The 16021-nt window shown below is 40.3% G+C and overlaps 1 protein-coding gene across 8 annotated transcripts in view; it reads right to left on the bottom strand.

Moving 5' to 3' along the window:
- The window catches only part of SEMA5A (semaphorin 5A), a 498547-nt gene that overhangs the window by 86214 nt on the left and 396312 nt on the right, over positions 1-16021 (bottom strand). For all 8 annotated transcript variants that reach the window (XR_004624352.1, XM_034657090.1, XM_034657091.1 and 5 more), the window contains one exon: positions 5784-5901. Coding sequence is in view for 7 of the 8 variants with exons in the window: in XM_034657090.1 (XP_034512981.1) it covers positions 5784-5901 (118 nt within the window). In the remaining variant the exon portion in view is untranslated. The remainder of the gene's footprint in view (positions 1-5783; positions 5902-16021) is intronic.

Below are 16021 nucleotides of genomic sequence, written 5' to 3'. Positions count from 1 at the left end.
CGACGGGCATTGCAATGGCACTTACAATAGCGCAGACATGGAACGAAGCCATCGATGGATGAATGGATAAAGGGAATGTCATATATATACCTACACACACACACACACACACACACACATACACACACACACACACAATGAAATACTACTCAGCTATAAAAGAGAAGGAAATCTTGCCATAGACCTGGAGGGCATTATGCTATATGCAGTAAGTCAGACAGAGAAAGTCACTCATCATAGTGCCTGGCATACATTAAACTACCTGTATATGTTTTACTATGGTTTAATACTTAATATTTAATAAAAGAAAGCACTTGCTTTCTTTTATTAGAAGAAAGAAAAAGACAAATTCCGGTATGATATTACTTACATGTGAAATCTAAAAAGAACCTGTACTCTCAAAAAAAGAGATCAGATTTGGAGTTAACAGAGGTGTGGAGCTGGGGGTGGGGTGGGGAGAGGAACTGGAGGAAGGGGGTTGAAAGGTACAAAGTTCCAGTCTTAAGATAAATAAGTCTTGGGGATGTCACATACAACACCATGGCTAGAGCTCATTCACACTGCTGGATGGGACATGTGAAAGTTACTAAGAGAGGAGATCCTTTTTTTCACAAGGAAAAGAAAAATCTTTTGGGGGGTATCTATATGAGATGATGGGGGTTACGTGAACTTACTGTGATGAGCATTTCACAGTACAGGTAAGTGACGTCACTGTGCTGTGCGCTTCACCTCATGCAGTGCTGTCAATGATATCTCAGTAAAACGCACGGGGAAAGAAAACCCACTGCACCAGACATCCCCCCCAACCGCTGGGCACTGGTGTAAGACAACAGTCTCTAGGCAAAGAGATGCTATTCATGTTCTCTGTGCAAATGTCTGGGTGAGCAAAAGATGAGCTAACAAGACAGAAAAAGAGAGGAAGAACCTGAAATAAGTGACGAAAAATGAAAGAATGTTGTGGAATGAGGTAGAAAAACATAGAACAGGGGCCCCAGGGTAGCTCAGTCAGTTAAGAGTCCCAGGATCGAGCTCCTCATCAGGTTCCCCACTCAGTGGGGAGTCTGTTTCTCCCTCTGACTCTCCACTCTCTCTTACTCTCTCTCCCGCAAATAAAATCTTTAAAAAAAGGAAAAAAAGAAAAAGAAAAACATAGAACAGTTATTGCAATAAAAACACTGGAAAGAAAAGGAACCATATGGGCACTAGTCAGTAAGAGTATTTAGTGATTGCAATTTGCAGGTAAGAGCGGGGGGCTTTCTGTTTTGGCCAGGGGTGGGGTAGCTGCAGACTTCGAGGGGCAGTATTTTCCAGCCAGGACCACTGCAGTTGGTTCCATTAACTTTCGGAGCAAGAAGAACCTGCAACATGCAGAAAGGCACGTGGGCAGTCAAACGCTCATGCATTTAACTACACCCTCCTTTTCACGCTAAATTTATTAGTTAGAGAATCTGCCTAGGGAACAGATCTGTGATCTGTGAATAATGGAATAGGTTCTGCTGCTCCTTTTTCCCACATGAGTATTTTTATATTTTGTTAGTTTTCCTCAGAAATCAGAAAGTAAGCTATCTAGAATATATTATTTGTGGTTGTGCCATCTCCATGTTTCTACCAAGCAACTTTCCATTTGAGGCAAGTGCTTTCTTTTATTAAATATTAAGTATTAAACCATAGTAAGACATATACACATACAGGCAGTTTAATGTATGCCAGGCACTGTGATGAGTGACTTCCATGTCTTAACTCTGCAATGTTCACAACGTTCCTGATACCTACATCCCATTTCACAGAAAGGCAAATTGAGGTTCAGATGAGGCTCAATTTACTCAGAGTCTTACTAGTTGTGAAAGACCCAAGAATTGGTCTAAACAACCTAATCCAGAGCCTGTGATCTCAGCCACTTCATTCCGTAACGCAATTCATAGATCCTTCTCTGATGAGAGTCTCACGGAAACCAGCACCGCACACTTCCATCCCTAATTGTATAATAGCAACGTTCCCTTCACCTAGGAAATAATGGATTCCCAAGTGCCAGCTAAGGAAGATTCAGTTCTTGCTAACAAGCATAATCTATAATCCTATGTTTGAGTCACTCACGTTCAAGGCATTAGTTCCCAAGAAACCAAGGACGTAGGGGCATTTGATGGGTACAGAGACCCCTGGAGTACATCCTGAAGTCCTTTTGTACTCCAGCTATTATCCTCATAATGAAAGCAAAGTCTTCTATCTTCTGCTGGGATGTTTTTTCAGCAGTCAAAAGATCTTCATTTATTTTCAAAGTTTCATGCCCTTTTGGTCAGTGATTGTAACACAACAGGATACTGGATGTGCTCCTTGGAAAGGACTGTCTCATGTTACAAGATCAGTGTAATATCCCTAAATCTCTCTCCATGAGCAAACCACACAAGGGAAAGCCAGCCCCTTTGAGGATGGGCGAACGGGGCAGTCTTTAAAATGGAAGCATTAATGCTTATCCCCAGGGTGATCATGACATTAACTCCACTGAAACAGCCTAACACAGCACTCAGCACATGGTGTAGACACACAACTAACCTTAGCCCCCTCTTTGTTCTTTACGGTGGATTTCACTACAAAATCCAGAAATAATGTGTCACCTGCTAACTGAGCATAATATGCAAGGTGATCACTGGATCACCTATTGCTGGGTGTACCCATCAGCCACTGCTCTGGGGAGATGTCCACAGTTGGAAATGCCATTGTCATGTAGCTTGAGGATAATGTCAGAAGCACTGAATTTAAGTCCTGATTTTTTTCCTAATGTAGTTTTAGAATCTTCTATAAAGATTCACCCACGTGCCTCTATCTAAATGGAGGGCTTGGGCTCCACCACTGCTAAAGTATTTTTTCATTGCAAAGGTACTACTGACACAGAGTCCTGGGAAAGAGCCAGTTATTGCAAGGCATTGAGGTGCTTATGTAGCCTACATATTTTCCTAGTTATCACATGATGCATTTTGGAACAGGGAGCCATTGCATGAGATAGCATACCGGTCATCATGTACCCGAAAAGGAAAGGATGTGGATGGCATTTGGGAGACAGCCCAGGGAGATTCTTGAGACAATGCTATTCTTGTTAAGCAACAACATTGCAAGTTATGCAGGACATAAACAATATTCAAACCACTCTAGACCTGTAAATTCAGATCTTGCTCGAGCACTTTAAATATCTTAAACTGAGAATAATGTTTTCAATGACAATTATATAAGCCACCAGAATGTTAATCTATACATCAGTCAACTATTGCCTTGTCTCCTGGACAACAGAAATCCACAAATATGTTAAAATATGGACCTTTTAGTGGAAAATAGATCTTCTCAGGCACTAAGTCCCCGGGAGGGTTTCTGAAGGTCCATCACCAATGCAACTCTCCAGACAGCCAAGGATCTGCCTGGGTTCTGGCTGCAGCACCGACTTTGGGGGACTGGGTTGTGCCACGTCACTGGTCTGAAGTTCATGAACATTTCCTTGGTAGGTTCCCACAGAGTCTGCTTTACCCTCATCGTACACCATGTTTGTCTAATCCCCACTGAACTCCACATAGTAGCATCTCCACTTTCATTATTCACCTTGTGCTTTTATGTGGTTATAAGATGCCCTGGTCTCATTCAAAGATCCTTCAGCTTATAAAGCTTAATTTCCTTTGCATAAAGATATGTAGATAAAATTATGTAACTGATTATAAGATTTTCCAGTATACATGTGTGTATGTATGTATACTGTATATACAGTATACATCTCTGATATCAGCTCGCAACTTGCAATCCATGGCAGCACTTTTTTTTCCTTATAAAACAACAATGGCACATCGGAAATGATGCAATACAGTAGATTTGGCCAATAAAATCAAACCTTTCTTCCCTTTTAGTCAAAATAAAAAATATAACATAGAAGCAAAACTGTATTTTAATAGCTTTTAAAAATACCTAAGACTGATCTGTAATAATGCTAATAATTTTCATTGAACTCATTTCTTTCTAAGAGAGATTTTTAGAAAGAGATATACAATTAATATAGTTGCTAAAGAACAAAACTACAGGGGCGCCTGGGTGGCTCAGTTGGTGAAGTGTCTGACCCTTGGTTTCAGCTCAGGTCATGATCTTATGGGTTGTGAGATCCAGGGGCATCAGACTCCAAGCTCAGCAGGGGGTCTGAAGATTCTCCTCTTCTGCCCCTCCCCTGACTCATGCTTGCTCTTTCTCTCTCTCGAATAAATAAATCTTCGACAACAACAACAACAAAACCTACAGACCCAAAATGGAGTTTCTTATGCTAAGCCCCATGTCACTAAACTGAGACTTGACTAAATTACAGTTTTGGTTCTCCTAGAAAAGGAATCTTAAACCAATTAGGAAATGCCAAATTAGCAGTAGTTAGGTCATCTGCCTGACAGACCCCTGTCATCCGCTAAGGACAGTAACTTTGCAATAACCGACCTGCTTTTTTGCCTAGTATAACTTCTTTGTTCCCACTTACTCCTGCCTATAAAAGTCTTCGATTTTGTACAGCTCCTCAGAGCTCCTTGCCATGACGTTGCCTGATTGGACCTGATTTTTGTTTAAATAAACTCTTAAAATTTTTAATATGCCTCAGTTTATCTTTTTACAAGTAGATATCTTACAAGCTATCTTTACAAGCAGATGCCTCCGATACCCACAAAACCACGGGTCTTAGCCCAATGGGCTTACTGCTTAAGAAGAACTGTTATTATATTCTTCTTCCCTTTATGCCATTAAAAATGCAAGGCCAAACATCTATGAGAAGATGCGCTGATTCTTGGAAAGTACATCCCCATAATTTAGAGCTACATTTATGTTTTCTCCAGCTGCAAAGATTTTAAGGTGAATATCTTTGTGCTTTTAAGGTATTCTTCAGAAATGAGAAAGAACCTGCACAAACACTGGCATTTTTCTTATCAATTTCAAGAAACATTGAAGAAAAGCTTGCTTCTAAACTCGGAGACCTGAAGCTACGTAATCCAGAGGACAAGCAGCGAACCCCATGACAGTCACACAGGTCAGCAGCTATGTGACAGTACAGTGACTCAATCAGTTTTCAAATACATGGAAGTTAATAGCTATTGCTTATATGCTCTGAGGACAGAAGGAAGAATCTGAAACCACTGCATTAAGAGTTCTAAAGACAAAGGAAAACAAGCTGGCTCCTACACGTGGCGCCTCAAACAAAAAAACTAGCAAAGGAAATTGTTTTCCTAGATTCAGAGAACTTGCTCCAAACAGAAGTGAGTCTCTTCATGCTGTGAGTTCACAGTGGGACTGGCCATCATGCTGTTTCTCCCAGGCCTTCCTGCGACCCTCAGCAGGATCCAGGAGACTGTCCCACATGGGGTCCAATAGTAATATCCTTTATTTTATTCTTGAAAAAGCTCTACTTATCTCAGTTTCTAGAATTATAGCTCCCATGGGAAATTGATGGGTGTGGAAGTCACTATTTTATTAATGCTAAAAAGGGCAAAAGAGTCCACACCAACCTCTGGAGAGAAAACCCAAGAATAAAACAGAGATATTACATCCCATTTTCAAGTCAGCAGTATTTTTTTTTTAAGACATGCCTCTTCAAAGCAGACAAAATCTTATGGCAACATCCTGTGTGGCTCTAGCAAAAGCTCAGAGTGGAATGAGTTTAGAGACACAGACTGGGTTTGCGAGGAAGGTTCCAGATGCGCAGACAGGACGTGGGTTAGGATTTAGGATAGCTGGGTTCCCATGGACTGATCTTTCTGAGGCTGGAGAACCCGCACACTTACAGGACAGGTGGTGGTGTTCTGCTCCCACTGCGTCATGTTCAGGCTCTCCTCCAGGCTCGTGCATTTCTTCATCACCATGTCCCAGCCACAGTAAGGGTCCTGGGCCCCAATGCAGTCGCTGCAAACACACACCCAAAGGTCAACAGAGACGCAGCCTTAGCCACACTACAAGAGATGCAAACTTAGGCAAGTCTGGCCCTAATGAATTGACATGGGGACTAGTTATGAGAAACCAAGTTTTAGCCGGCACACTAGAGAACAATGTATGCATACATCTGTAAGTACCTAATTAAATCAATTCACCTTGGTTGAAATATCTGTATTTTTCCTAATATACAGGGCAGACGACTAAAGGATTGTCTGTGCCAACATGAGCTTTTGGGTATCATGAATAAAGCTAGTCAGAATTTTGCAAAGCTCAGAAACACTAGATGGTGTTATCACCACCACCACCATCATCACTATCATCACCACCACCACCATCATCTTCATCCCCTTGGCAACAGGTAGTATTTGCAGAAAACCTGTTATATCTTCCAGGCACAACTTTTATAAGATGCATTATTATTTTCACTTTATCATCATCACCACCATCATCACCACAACCACCTCCAGCATCATCACCATCACCTCCACCATCATCACCACACCACCATCATCGACACCACCATTAGCACCGTCACCATCACTACCACTTTCACCATCGTCACCAACATCACCTCCACCAGCACCCTCATCACCACCACCACCATCACCCTCATCACCACCACCACCATCACCCTCATCACCACCACCACTATTGCCATCATCGCCTTAATAACAGATGCTATTTGTTGAACACCTCCTGTAATATATCAATTCATTGTATCATTTAGACCCTTGACTCTAGTATTGTTTTTACTTTATTGATGAGAAAACCGGGGCACAGAAGAGTTAAGAAATTGGCCCAAGGACAAGCAAACACACCCAAAACTCTTCAACATGGTCAGTTTGAATTTAATAAAATAGGAAAGTCTTCCTTTTGGATTCCATAGCTTAAAAATGAATTAAATTTTTCAGTGTAATAGTAGCTTAATATAGCTCCAACTGCAATATTCAACACATTATGTCAGAAGTATTGCAGATGGTGGATACTTTATTTTAGCTTTGTCTCAGTGAAAGAGTTCAGACACCAAAGGGGCGTCATTAGATGAAGATTTTGGCCCCTGTGTTATCAATACAAGAGAAGGTGTTTGAGGGTGGAGGGCAGCAGACAGAGTGACAGTGACTGAACCAGAATTATACAAAAGATGACCCCACAGGCAAGCAGGGCATTGAACACCTGAGAATTCTCTCTCTGAGGGGGTCAAGAGGTCAGAAGTGTAGGAAATGAGAGAGAAGAAAGGCAAGCTAGTGCAGCAAGAAAGTGCTGATGTCTTCTTCAGGTAAGGGGCCCCTTCTGGCTGGGAGAATCTGTTAGAGGATTTCCAGTTAACCAAGAGTAGGTCTAGAAATCATAGTCTAACTATCAAACGTGGGCCAAGGGTGTAGTATAAATAATATTAAATTGTTAATATTAATGATATAAAATAATCCTAATTCACATATCAAATATGATTGCCACATATCAAGCACGTTCTAAGAACCTGGCGTCTGTCCATTCATTCCAACCTCACAGAACCTTACAAATATAATCCCTCGATTAGCTCCTGCATTTATTTTAAATGAAATAAATGTAGTCACTTTAAAATGCAGAAACCCAAGCACAGAAAGATGAAGTTGAGTCCCCCAGCAGGGGAAGATAGCTCTAAAGACAATAAATCAAGCAATAATGGTATAAAACTATTATTTATTGTTACTATAGAATTATTATTCATTTCCCACCCAAGGAAGTTCAAACAGAGATGGTTAAAACCGGTGCTTCTCCCAGCAGGACTAGGTTGGGTGGAGAGGGGCATGGAACAGCTAGTTGCCAGTCACCATAGCCTCATTAGAGCTTGTGGGTAAGTGACCATGACAAGTTAAAAGATAAACTGAGGCACGTTAAAATTTCGACTATCTGGTAGCACCAGATCACAAGTGCTTAGGAGGCTCCCTTAATAGGAAATAGGAGAGAGAATTTTACGAGAAGACTCGGAAGCAAGCCAAGGAAATTATTTGACTGGCAACAGCTTAAGCTGTGGCCATATTTGGGAAAGCCTGGTTGACTGGGATTGTTCCTTCCAAAGTTTCCCTTTCCCAGATTCACGCACAGAGACCCTGGCTTTGGTTCTGGTCTGCTTAGGTCAGCTACCAAGGCTTTAGGGCCACCCCAGTCTAAGGGCCCCTCGTTGAATGACCTTACCACACATACAGTAGTGGCGTGTGAACAATCAAACAAAGCAGTTTTAACACAGTACATGCTCCCTTCCCCAGAAGTAGGGGCATGTTCGCACTTGTATTTGTTTGGGGACATAGGCTCTGCACAAATGGTATTCACGCATGGATACGTCTCTATACACATATATATTTTTGGGTTTTTTATAAGTATAGTTAGAACACACGCAAAGGGACGGTACACAGAGCCTCCTGTTTTGCTTTTTACACGTAAAAATATATTGTGACATGTTTTTCTTGTCAGCATATAAAGCTCTAACTGATTCCTTTTATGGCTGTATAGTATTCTGTCACCTAGATGAACCAACATTTATCTAAATCCTTTAGAAGCAAGGCTGGAATGCACACCTTTGTATGTATTTTCTATATGATAAACTTCTAGACGTGGCGTTGACGAGACAGAAGTTATAGGTATTAATGATTTTGTACCAGTCAACAGTTCGGAGAGTAACTCTGTCTCCATTCCCTATTTCATGCTGGGTGCTGCCTTTTTTTTTTTTTTTTTAGCTTAACCTTTTCTGATAGATAAAAACACTCTTCTCCTCTGTTTTATTTGTTCAGTTTTGAGATTAAAATTAAATGTGTGTGTGAGCGCATTGATGGATTAACTGTACTTCTGTTCCTATAAATTTCCTATTTGTAACCAATTCCTGCTTTTTGCTTCTTTTTGATTAACGGTTTTGCTGTTTTCATATAGTCATTGCCAGTGAAAATTTATGTATTAGAAAATTAACCCTCTGTCAATAATGTTTCAAATAATTTTCCTACTTGTCATTAAATATTTTTTCTTGAGATACAAATGTTTTAAATTTTTATGCAGTAAAGTTCATGAATCTTTTCCTTCACAGCATCTGGATTTTGTGCCATGTTTTAAAAGAGGTTCCACACTTAAAAATCATAAAAACTTTTATGCAGAATTCCTTCTGGTCCTTTTACAGTATCGTTTCATTTGCTTCCCTGTCTGTGATCCATGTGGAATGTATTTCTCGTAACTCTTCTTTCCTCCTTCCGTTTGTTGAATTAAAACAAACAAGCAAGCAAGCAAACAAACATGTATATATTTTTTGACCTAAACTTCTCAATCCTCATACCAACACAAGCAGATCTGGGACTTAGAGAAATAACAACAAGAAAGCTGCACATGGCTTCTTTTTCCTTTTTCTACTGAATTCAGACAACTTTTCTAAATACAAGTTTACAACAAGGAGTGTGAGCATCAGCTTTTGAAAATCTCTAGTTCTTGAGGTTTGGGGATATAATTTTTTAGTACCTTTTAAATAAAAATGCATTTCAATGATCAGTTCCATAGAGTAGAATCTGACCTGTATTTATAGTATATTAGTATATAAAGCATATCCCACATTTCTCAATTTTAAGAACTCATCATTTTAAAACACACAGTTGATTTAAAAACTTTTTTTTTTTTTAGGGAATAAGAGAGATGAAAATAAACCAGTGACTGTGTAAGACAGGAAAGTGTGCATGTTTGTATCTACAAAATAAGATATTTCACATATTGTCATTAAGCTCAGGGTCCCTGAGTAATGTCGCCTGTGCAGGTGTTCTGCTGGAAGTTTCTGGAAATCTGAAGATACCTCAACTGTGAGACAGATCTGGGCACAAGTGAGAACTAAGAACGCTTCTGCTTTCTGCTATGACCTCACTTGACTGTGACAGCAGAGAAAAGACCCACAGGGTCTGTGTCTTACTGAACTGACCGGCCATATTGATTCCACAGCGTACATCACACATGGGAATCCTCTCTGCGCAGGAACCCATTTTCACATTGGTGAGCAAACAGGACAAAGCTACCCTTACAGAATGATTCAAAAGGCCTGAATTCCTTTTAATGTTTCTTACTAAAGCAACATGACCATTAGACAAAATTAAAATTCCAAAAACAGGAAAATTCTACCACCCCCCTCACTTTGCCCTGGCTTCTCTTTGCAAATCTGCCTACAGGACCGAAACAATGTACACAGGATATTTTAAGCTGTTTTCAATGAAAGGCTTCTTGTAAAAACATCTTTCTTCCCAAAATGTTGAGGGCCTTGTACATTCTTAACATTCCACTTATCCCTTCAACTATTAAAACTTCTCTACAGGCACAAATGCCCATTCACTAAAAATTCCATTTATAGATAAATATGTTTTCCTCAGTCAAAATATTTCAGGCCATGGCAAAATTCTGATGAGCCCTACCTTTACCAGTATACTTTAAGAAAAACCAATCATCATAACTTACTGCTCTGGGAAGGTGGGTCTTTTAAAGAGACTGCGTGGAAAATCACAAATTTCTTATTAACGTGGCCATCGTGAAAGGGGCTTTTACTTCATTGCACTTTGAAAATGTTTTTCTTTGTATGATGAATCTTTTTAATAAAAATTTTTCCTCATTTTGTTAATAACCTTAGATTATTCTCACTTGATATATTGCCTTGGTATTTGAAAGTATCTGAATTCAGAAAATATGCTGGTCAGAATCTGAAAGTTTAATTTAAAAACACATTTATTGAGAACATGTTTTATAGTTAAATGTCTATTTAGAGACAGGGCTTAACTCTAGAAGAAGGATAAACTACTTTCCCTTTTCCAGGACAGCGATATTTAATGTTTAACTAAAGGCTTCCTTTAAATTTTAAAGTTTACAGTTATGTTATTTGCTAATTTGAGTAGCAGGGGAAACAGGTATATTCATTAAAATCTTTTCACTGTCATTCACTGGAGCTAATTCTGAAAACAATCCCCTCGCATGTTAGATTATCGAGTGTCAATGACTTTATCTGACTTGTTTCTGTCAACTAATTGTTATTAAATCAGCTTACTTTTGATCTTAAGAATTTTTGCCATATTAAGAAAATGCATTCATAAACATAGGACTTAAAGCGTTTCAATCATTCATTCATTCGGTGCCTACTTAGGAGCACCTGCCATGAGCTCAACTGAAAACAGTGGGGGTGCCATGGACCACAAAGCAGACATAGGCACGGTATCCACAGAATTTACCCTTTAGCGCAGGAAATAAACACTGATAAATAGCAACAACTATTTCTAAAAGAATAACCCAAAGAGGGAAACCCTGTTTAGATGGATAGGTCTGGGGGCGCCTGGGTGGCTCAGCCATTAAGTGTCTGCCTTAAGCTCAGGTCATGGTCCTGGGGTCCTGGAATCGAGCCCCACACCGGCTCCCTGCTCGGCGGGAAGCCTGTTTCTCCCTCTCACACTCCCCTTGCTTGTGTTCCCTCTCTCGCTCTCTCTCTCTCTGTCAAATAAATAAATAAAATCTTTAAAAAAAAAAAAAGATGGATAGGTCTGGGGTCAAGAAATACCCAGGGAATGGTATTTAAACTGGGATCAGTGAGACGAAGAGAAGTGATCCATTTGACATGACTTAGGACAAACACAACATCTGGCAGCAAGATGGACATGGGGAAGGTGGTTAGGTGGGAGGGAACTTGGACGAGATAATTGGAGGCCAGGCTTTGGCTGAGGCTTGAGGAGTTGGAATGTGCAGAGAGCCCTGGAGCCCCATTCAAGATTTAGGGTTTCCTAGTAAGTGCTGTAAACTTCAAAATACTGTGCAAAAGCCATGTGTCTATTTACTCAACATATTTCTACTATCATCATGATAGTAGTGGGATAGATGAATTTCTGTTCATGAACGATCTTTGCCTTAATTCCTAACATGATCTGAGGTGTCTTATTCCTGATGGCCAATGTCACTCTATATTTCAGAATCTGCTTTTATTTTAATATTTGCATTAAAAACACTCTTACTAGAAATAAGACTGAAAAAATTCTAATGGGACAATAAAGTGCTTGAGGAATGCATTGTAAGACATCCACACGTCCTTCAGTTGATGAATCCACCTGAAATGCATATTTTCTTCAGTTTCTGCTCTCATGAAACTGGAATGATAATAATCTCCTCACAGGACTGTTTTGAGGATTAAGTTATATATCATGTAGTAAATAAGAAGAAGTTATTTTTGTGGATGGGACACATATATTCTAATTCATCTCTAAACATAATTGCATATTACAATATGATATCAACTTCTGGGGTGTTTGGAAATATTCTACACCAAAAATACTAACTCTGGAAATGCCATGGGCTCTTTATTTAAGCAGGCAATGTGACACCCCACAGTGCACCCTATTAAGTGATGAAAAGTATTTTAACTACATGTTTGGATAGATTCATAAGGATTTTTTGACTACCTGGCAGGATGCCATGTGTTGAAGACACCAAGACCAGGATGAACTTGCAGACTTGTGAGGGAGGAAAAATGTGTTCATGAACGTTGTCTACCAACATAAGGAGGGATAACTATTAAGTGAGAAGTTCAGGCGATGGTCGACGAGAGTCAGAGGAGAGGAAGGTAGACCAGAAAGGTTCCAGGAAGATGCCATGTGCAGCAGGCTTCTGAATGAAGCTGGAGTTTAGCTGAGTGAGAGGAGCCTCCCTGGTCATGAAGGCCCCAGGAAGGATGAGAGAGTCATGTGCCTGAGGCATGATCAGGATGATGAGCGGAGCAGCGCAGCTCGCTGAGGTGTCCTTAAGATTCCTAGGAAGCATACTGATGTGAATAAAACGTTGGGGTTTTGCTTAAGCAGGAAAAATCTGGCAGTGGTGGATAGCACGTATCAAGTTGTGAAATCTACTAGAAGATTAATTTATAATTCCCAAGAAGAACTGAAATACAGCTACAGTATAGTGACATTTTTAAATTTAGGACACATGCCAAGTAAACAAAGATAGAATTACTAGTAAAAATACATGTTTATACTCATTATGCATTATTTGCTAAAGACATTTAATAGTAATTCATGTTAATATTACAATTTGTAGATGAAATTAGTGATCTAGAACATCAATTAGTCGCTAAGTTTTAATACATTAAAGACTATTCACTACTAGCTTATCATTAAATGACATTGATTAAATATAATGAGGATTTTTTACATTAAAGTTTACTTTTAATATTCAATCGAATATTTGATATGTATTGCCAGTAATACTAAGAGAATGGTTTTTCATTAAAATCTTATTAGGTGGCTATAACACTCAAATTTTCCTGAGAAATCTGTTTTAAAACTGAACAAGACTGACACACGTTATAATGAAGTATTTTGGGAAAATCGATAGTTAAAAAGAAAGAGTTAAAAGAGTAGAGAGTATTGGAAATAAGCAAAACAAAAGTGCTCTCTGGAATCTAACAATTGTGCTCAACTTGGGACATCAGCTTTATTTTCTGACATGACACAGACCATCCCACTTTCCCCACTCATCATGCCCACAACCCGGAGCTGTTTCTCTCGCCCTCCCGGTGAATCTCAATCATTGTGAAATTCATCTTTTAACAAACAATTGCTTTCTGAAGAGGCCAAGTCTGCCCCCAGAATGAAGCTCTCCAAGGAAGGCAGTTTTGTTCTCAGGGACCAAACCCGGGACAAAGAGGACACTGGGAATACCAGTGACTCAACACGAACCATTCTCAGCTCAGGGATGTTGAAGTAATTACTGCGAGTGAGGACCAGAAAATGCCGTGCAAGAAGGAAAGAAAAGAATCCCTGGTCACTTCATTGAGGGAAAAGCCTGCACTTTTGGTATTCTATGTTCTCTACTCTACAAAATAGAGGTAATGAAATGTCCAGTATCCTCTCCTCCCCCACCAATCAGAGATAAAAATGAAGACACAATTACTCTTTGCCCAATTCATGTTTCTTCAAGGGAAACCCTTCTGTGGATGAGTGGATGAGGGTTTAATGAGCAGAATCAGAAGACAAAGGAGAACATGAAGAGTTGTTAGTTACACTTCAAGAATGCACAAGAGGTCAAGTAATACATCTTAACTCTTACACAAAACTTTAGAGGACAGAAGTCCAGAGGATACATTTATATTACTCTTACTCCTTATAATTCACACAACTTAACAGTCTGCCCATGAATGAAGCTCAAATGCCAGAGAATCCTCCCATGAGAGCACAGCCAAGGCCAAGGGAAGAAATTCTGTCTGTGAAAGCAGAACGGTTATGGCAAGGGTGGCGTCCACCCTGAATTTGGATTCCCTGGTGCCCTCCCCAACCTGAAGACAGCAGCAAGGAGGGTAAGCACTTGGCTCTCCTCACACCTGGCCACGTCCAACCTCCCTTCATCAGTGCCTGAATCTCAGCCTCTCTTGGATAGCTAGATATATGAAACAATGAGGGGATCTGGACAAGGAATTACTCAATATCCACTGACAGATGCTCCCACCAACTGAATGGAGCCATGTTGACAGAATGCAGTCAGGGTAGAGTCTCACAAACTTCCAGAAAATTTATTGCCAGACAGACCAAAGCCAGGTACATAATATAATACAAGGAGCAGAGTCTGGCCTGATTGGCCCTGTACCTCTCAGATAAAGTGAAGTGGTTTAAAGGCAGAAAAGCAAATTCTTGACAGGTCCAGACTGATTGGTCCAGGGGCAATGTGAAGTATACCTCAGCAAAGAAGGCAAAGCACATATACGAGAGCTATTTGACTTTTTTCTCTTTTCTCTCCTTTCTCTCTCTCTCTTCATTTCTTTCTTCTTCCTTCACCCCCTTCTCCCTTCCCGCTTTCCTCCTTTCTTTTTCTTTTTTTCTTCCCTCCTCCTCCCCCCCTTTCTTTTTACTTCCTTCCTTTTCTTCTTTTCTTCCCTTCTTCCTTCTTCATTCACTTTCCTTTCCTTTCCCTTCCCTTCCCTCCCCTCCCCTTCTTTTCCTTCTTCCTTCCTTCCTTCCTTCCTCCCTCCCTCCCTCCTTTTCCTTCCTTCTTTCTTTTTCTCTCTTTCTTTCCTTTCTTATGTTTGATTTTAACTTCCATTTGGGATAGAGAGAAATTTTGAAACTAAGCCTTCAACAGAAATATGCAAGGAGTGAAGAAATACCATTCATGAGCAATGCCAGCTCAGCAGAACATACGTGAGCTGGCTATACTACTGAAGCAGGAAGGGAAAGGAACCATCCTCTACTGAATTCTTTTTATGTGCCAGACCCATTATGTACTTTTTCTTTGTGCTCCCAGTAACATACTGAGTGGCTTGCTCATAATCACATACCAAGTAAAGGCTTAACTAGGATCCACCTGAATCCAGAGCTCATGATCTTTCCATATGCAAGCAGTTTTGCAGACACACGGGGTCTTTAAGAATCATTAATTCATTGGATCGTGCTGCAAATAAAAATCTTAAGGGAAGCTTGGTGTATAAAAGCCAAGGTGCTGCCGGCCAGGATAACTCAGCTGCAAGGATCTGGAGCTGAGAAAACCACTGCAGCCCAAGCTTACAAATGGAGCTCTCTATGCAGATTTAAACTAGGGAGTGCAAAAGCAGGAGGCTTGTGCAGTAGACACTAAACAGTAAAACCTCACGTTGTGAGCTGTCTCTGGTTGTGTTTCTCAAACTCAACTGAGGGACAAAAGATTGGTAATGACACCGATTATCTGACTTTATCCAAGTGACTAGGGCATAGATTGCCACGTAGGAAAGAGAAATATTGTGCTCTTTGACAAAACTGAACAGAAAGCTGAAACCAAAACTGTTGTCTGGCTAATGCATCACCGAAGAAAGCTGAGAGCCTATACTAGTAGATTCGACCTATGGAATATTTTTAGTGCACTTGCTTGTTCTCAGAAACCCTGCTCTGCACGGCTACAATAAGCTGATGACATTCAAGTATTTGACCAAGAGAGGCACCTGGGTGACTCAGTTAAGTGTCTGACTCTTGGTTTTGGCTCAGGTCAGGATCTTGGGGTGATGGGATCGAGCCCTGCATTGGGCTCCACACTTGGCGGGGAGTCTGCTTGAAGATTCTCTCCTTCTCTCCTTCCTCCTGCTCTCTCTCTCAAATAAAGAAAT

The sequence above is a fragment of the Ailuropoda melanoleuca genome, chromosome 3 (genome assembly GCF_002007445.2).
Source record: "Ailuropoda melanoleuca isolate Jingjing chromosome 3, ASM200744v2, whole genome shotgun sequence".
Taxonomy (NCBI): Eukaryota; Metazoa; Chordata; class Mammalia; order Carnivora; family Ursidae; genus Ailuropoda; species Ailuropoda melanoleuca.
The sequence above is the reverse complement of the archived record's forward strand: the minus strand, read 5'-3'. Positions and strand labels throughout refer to the sequence as shown.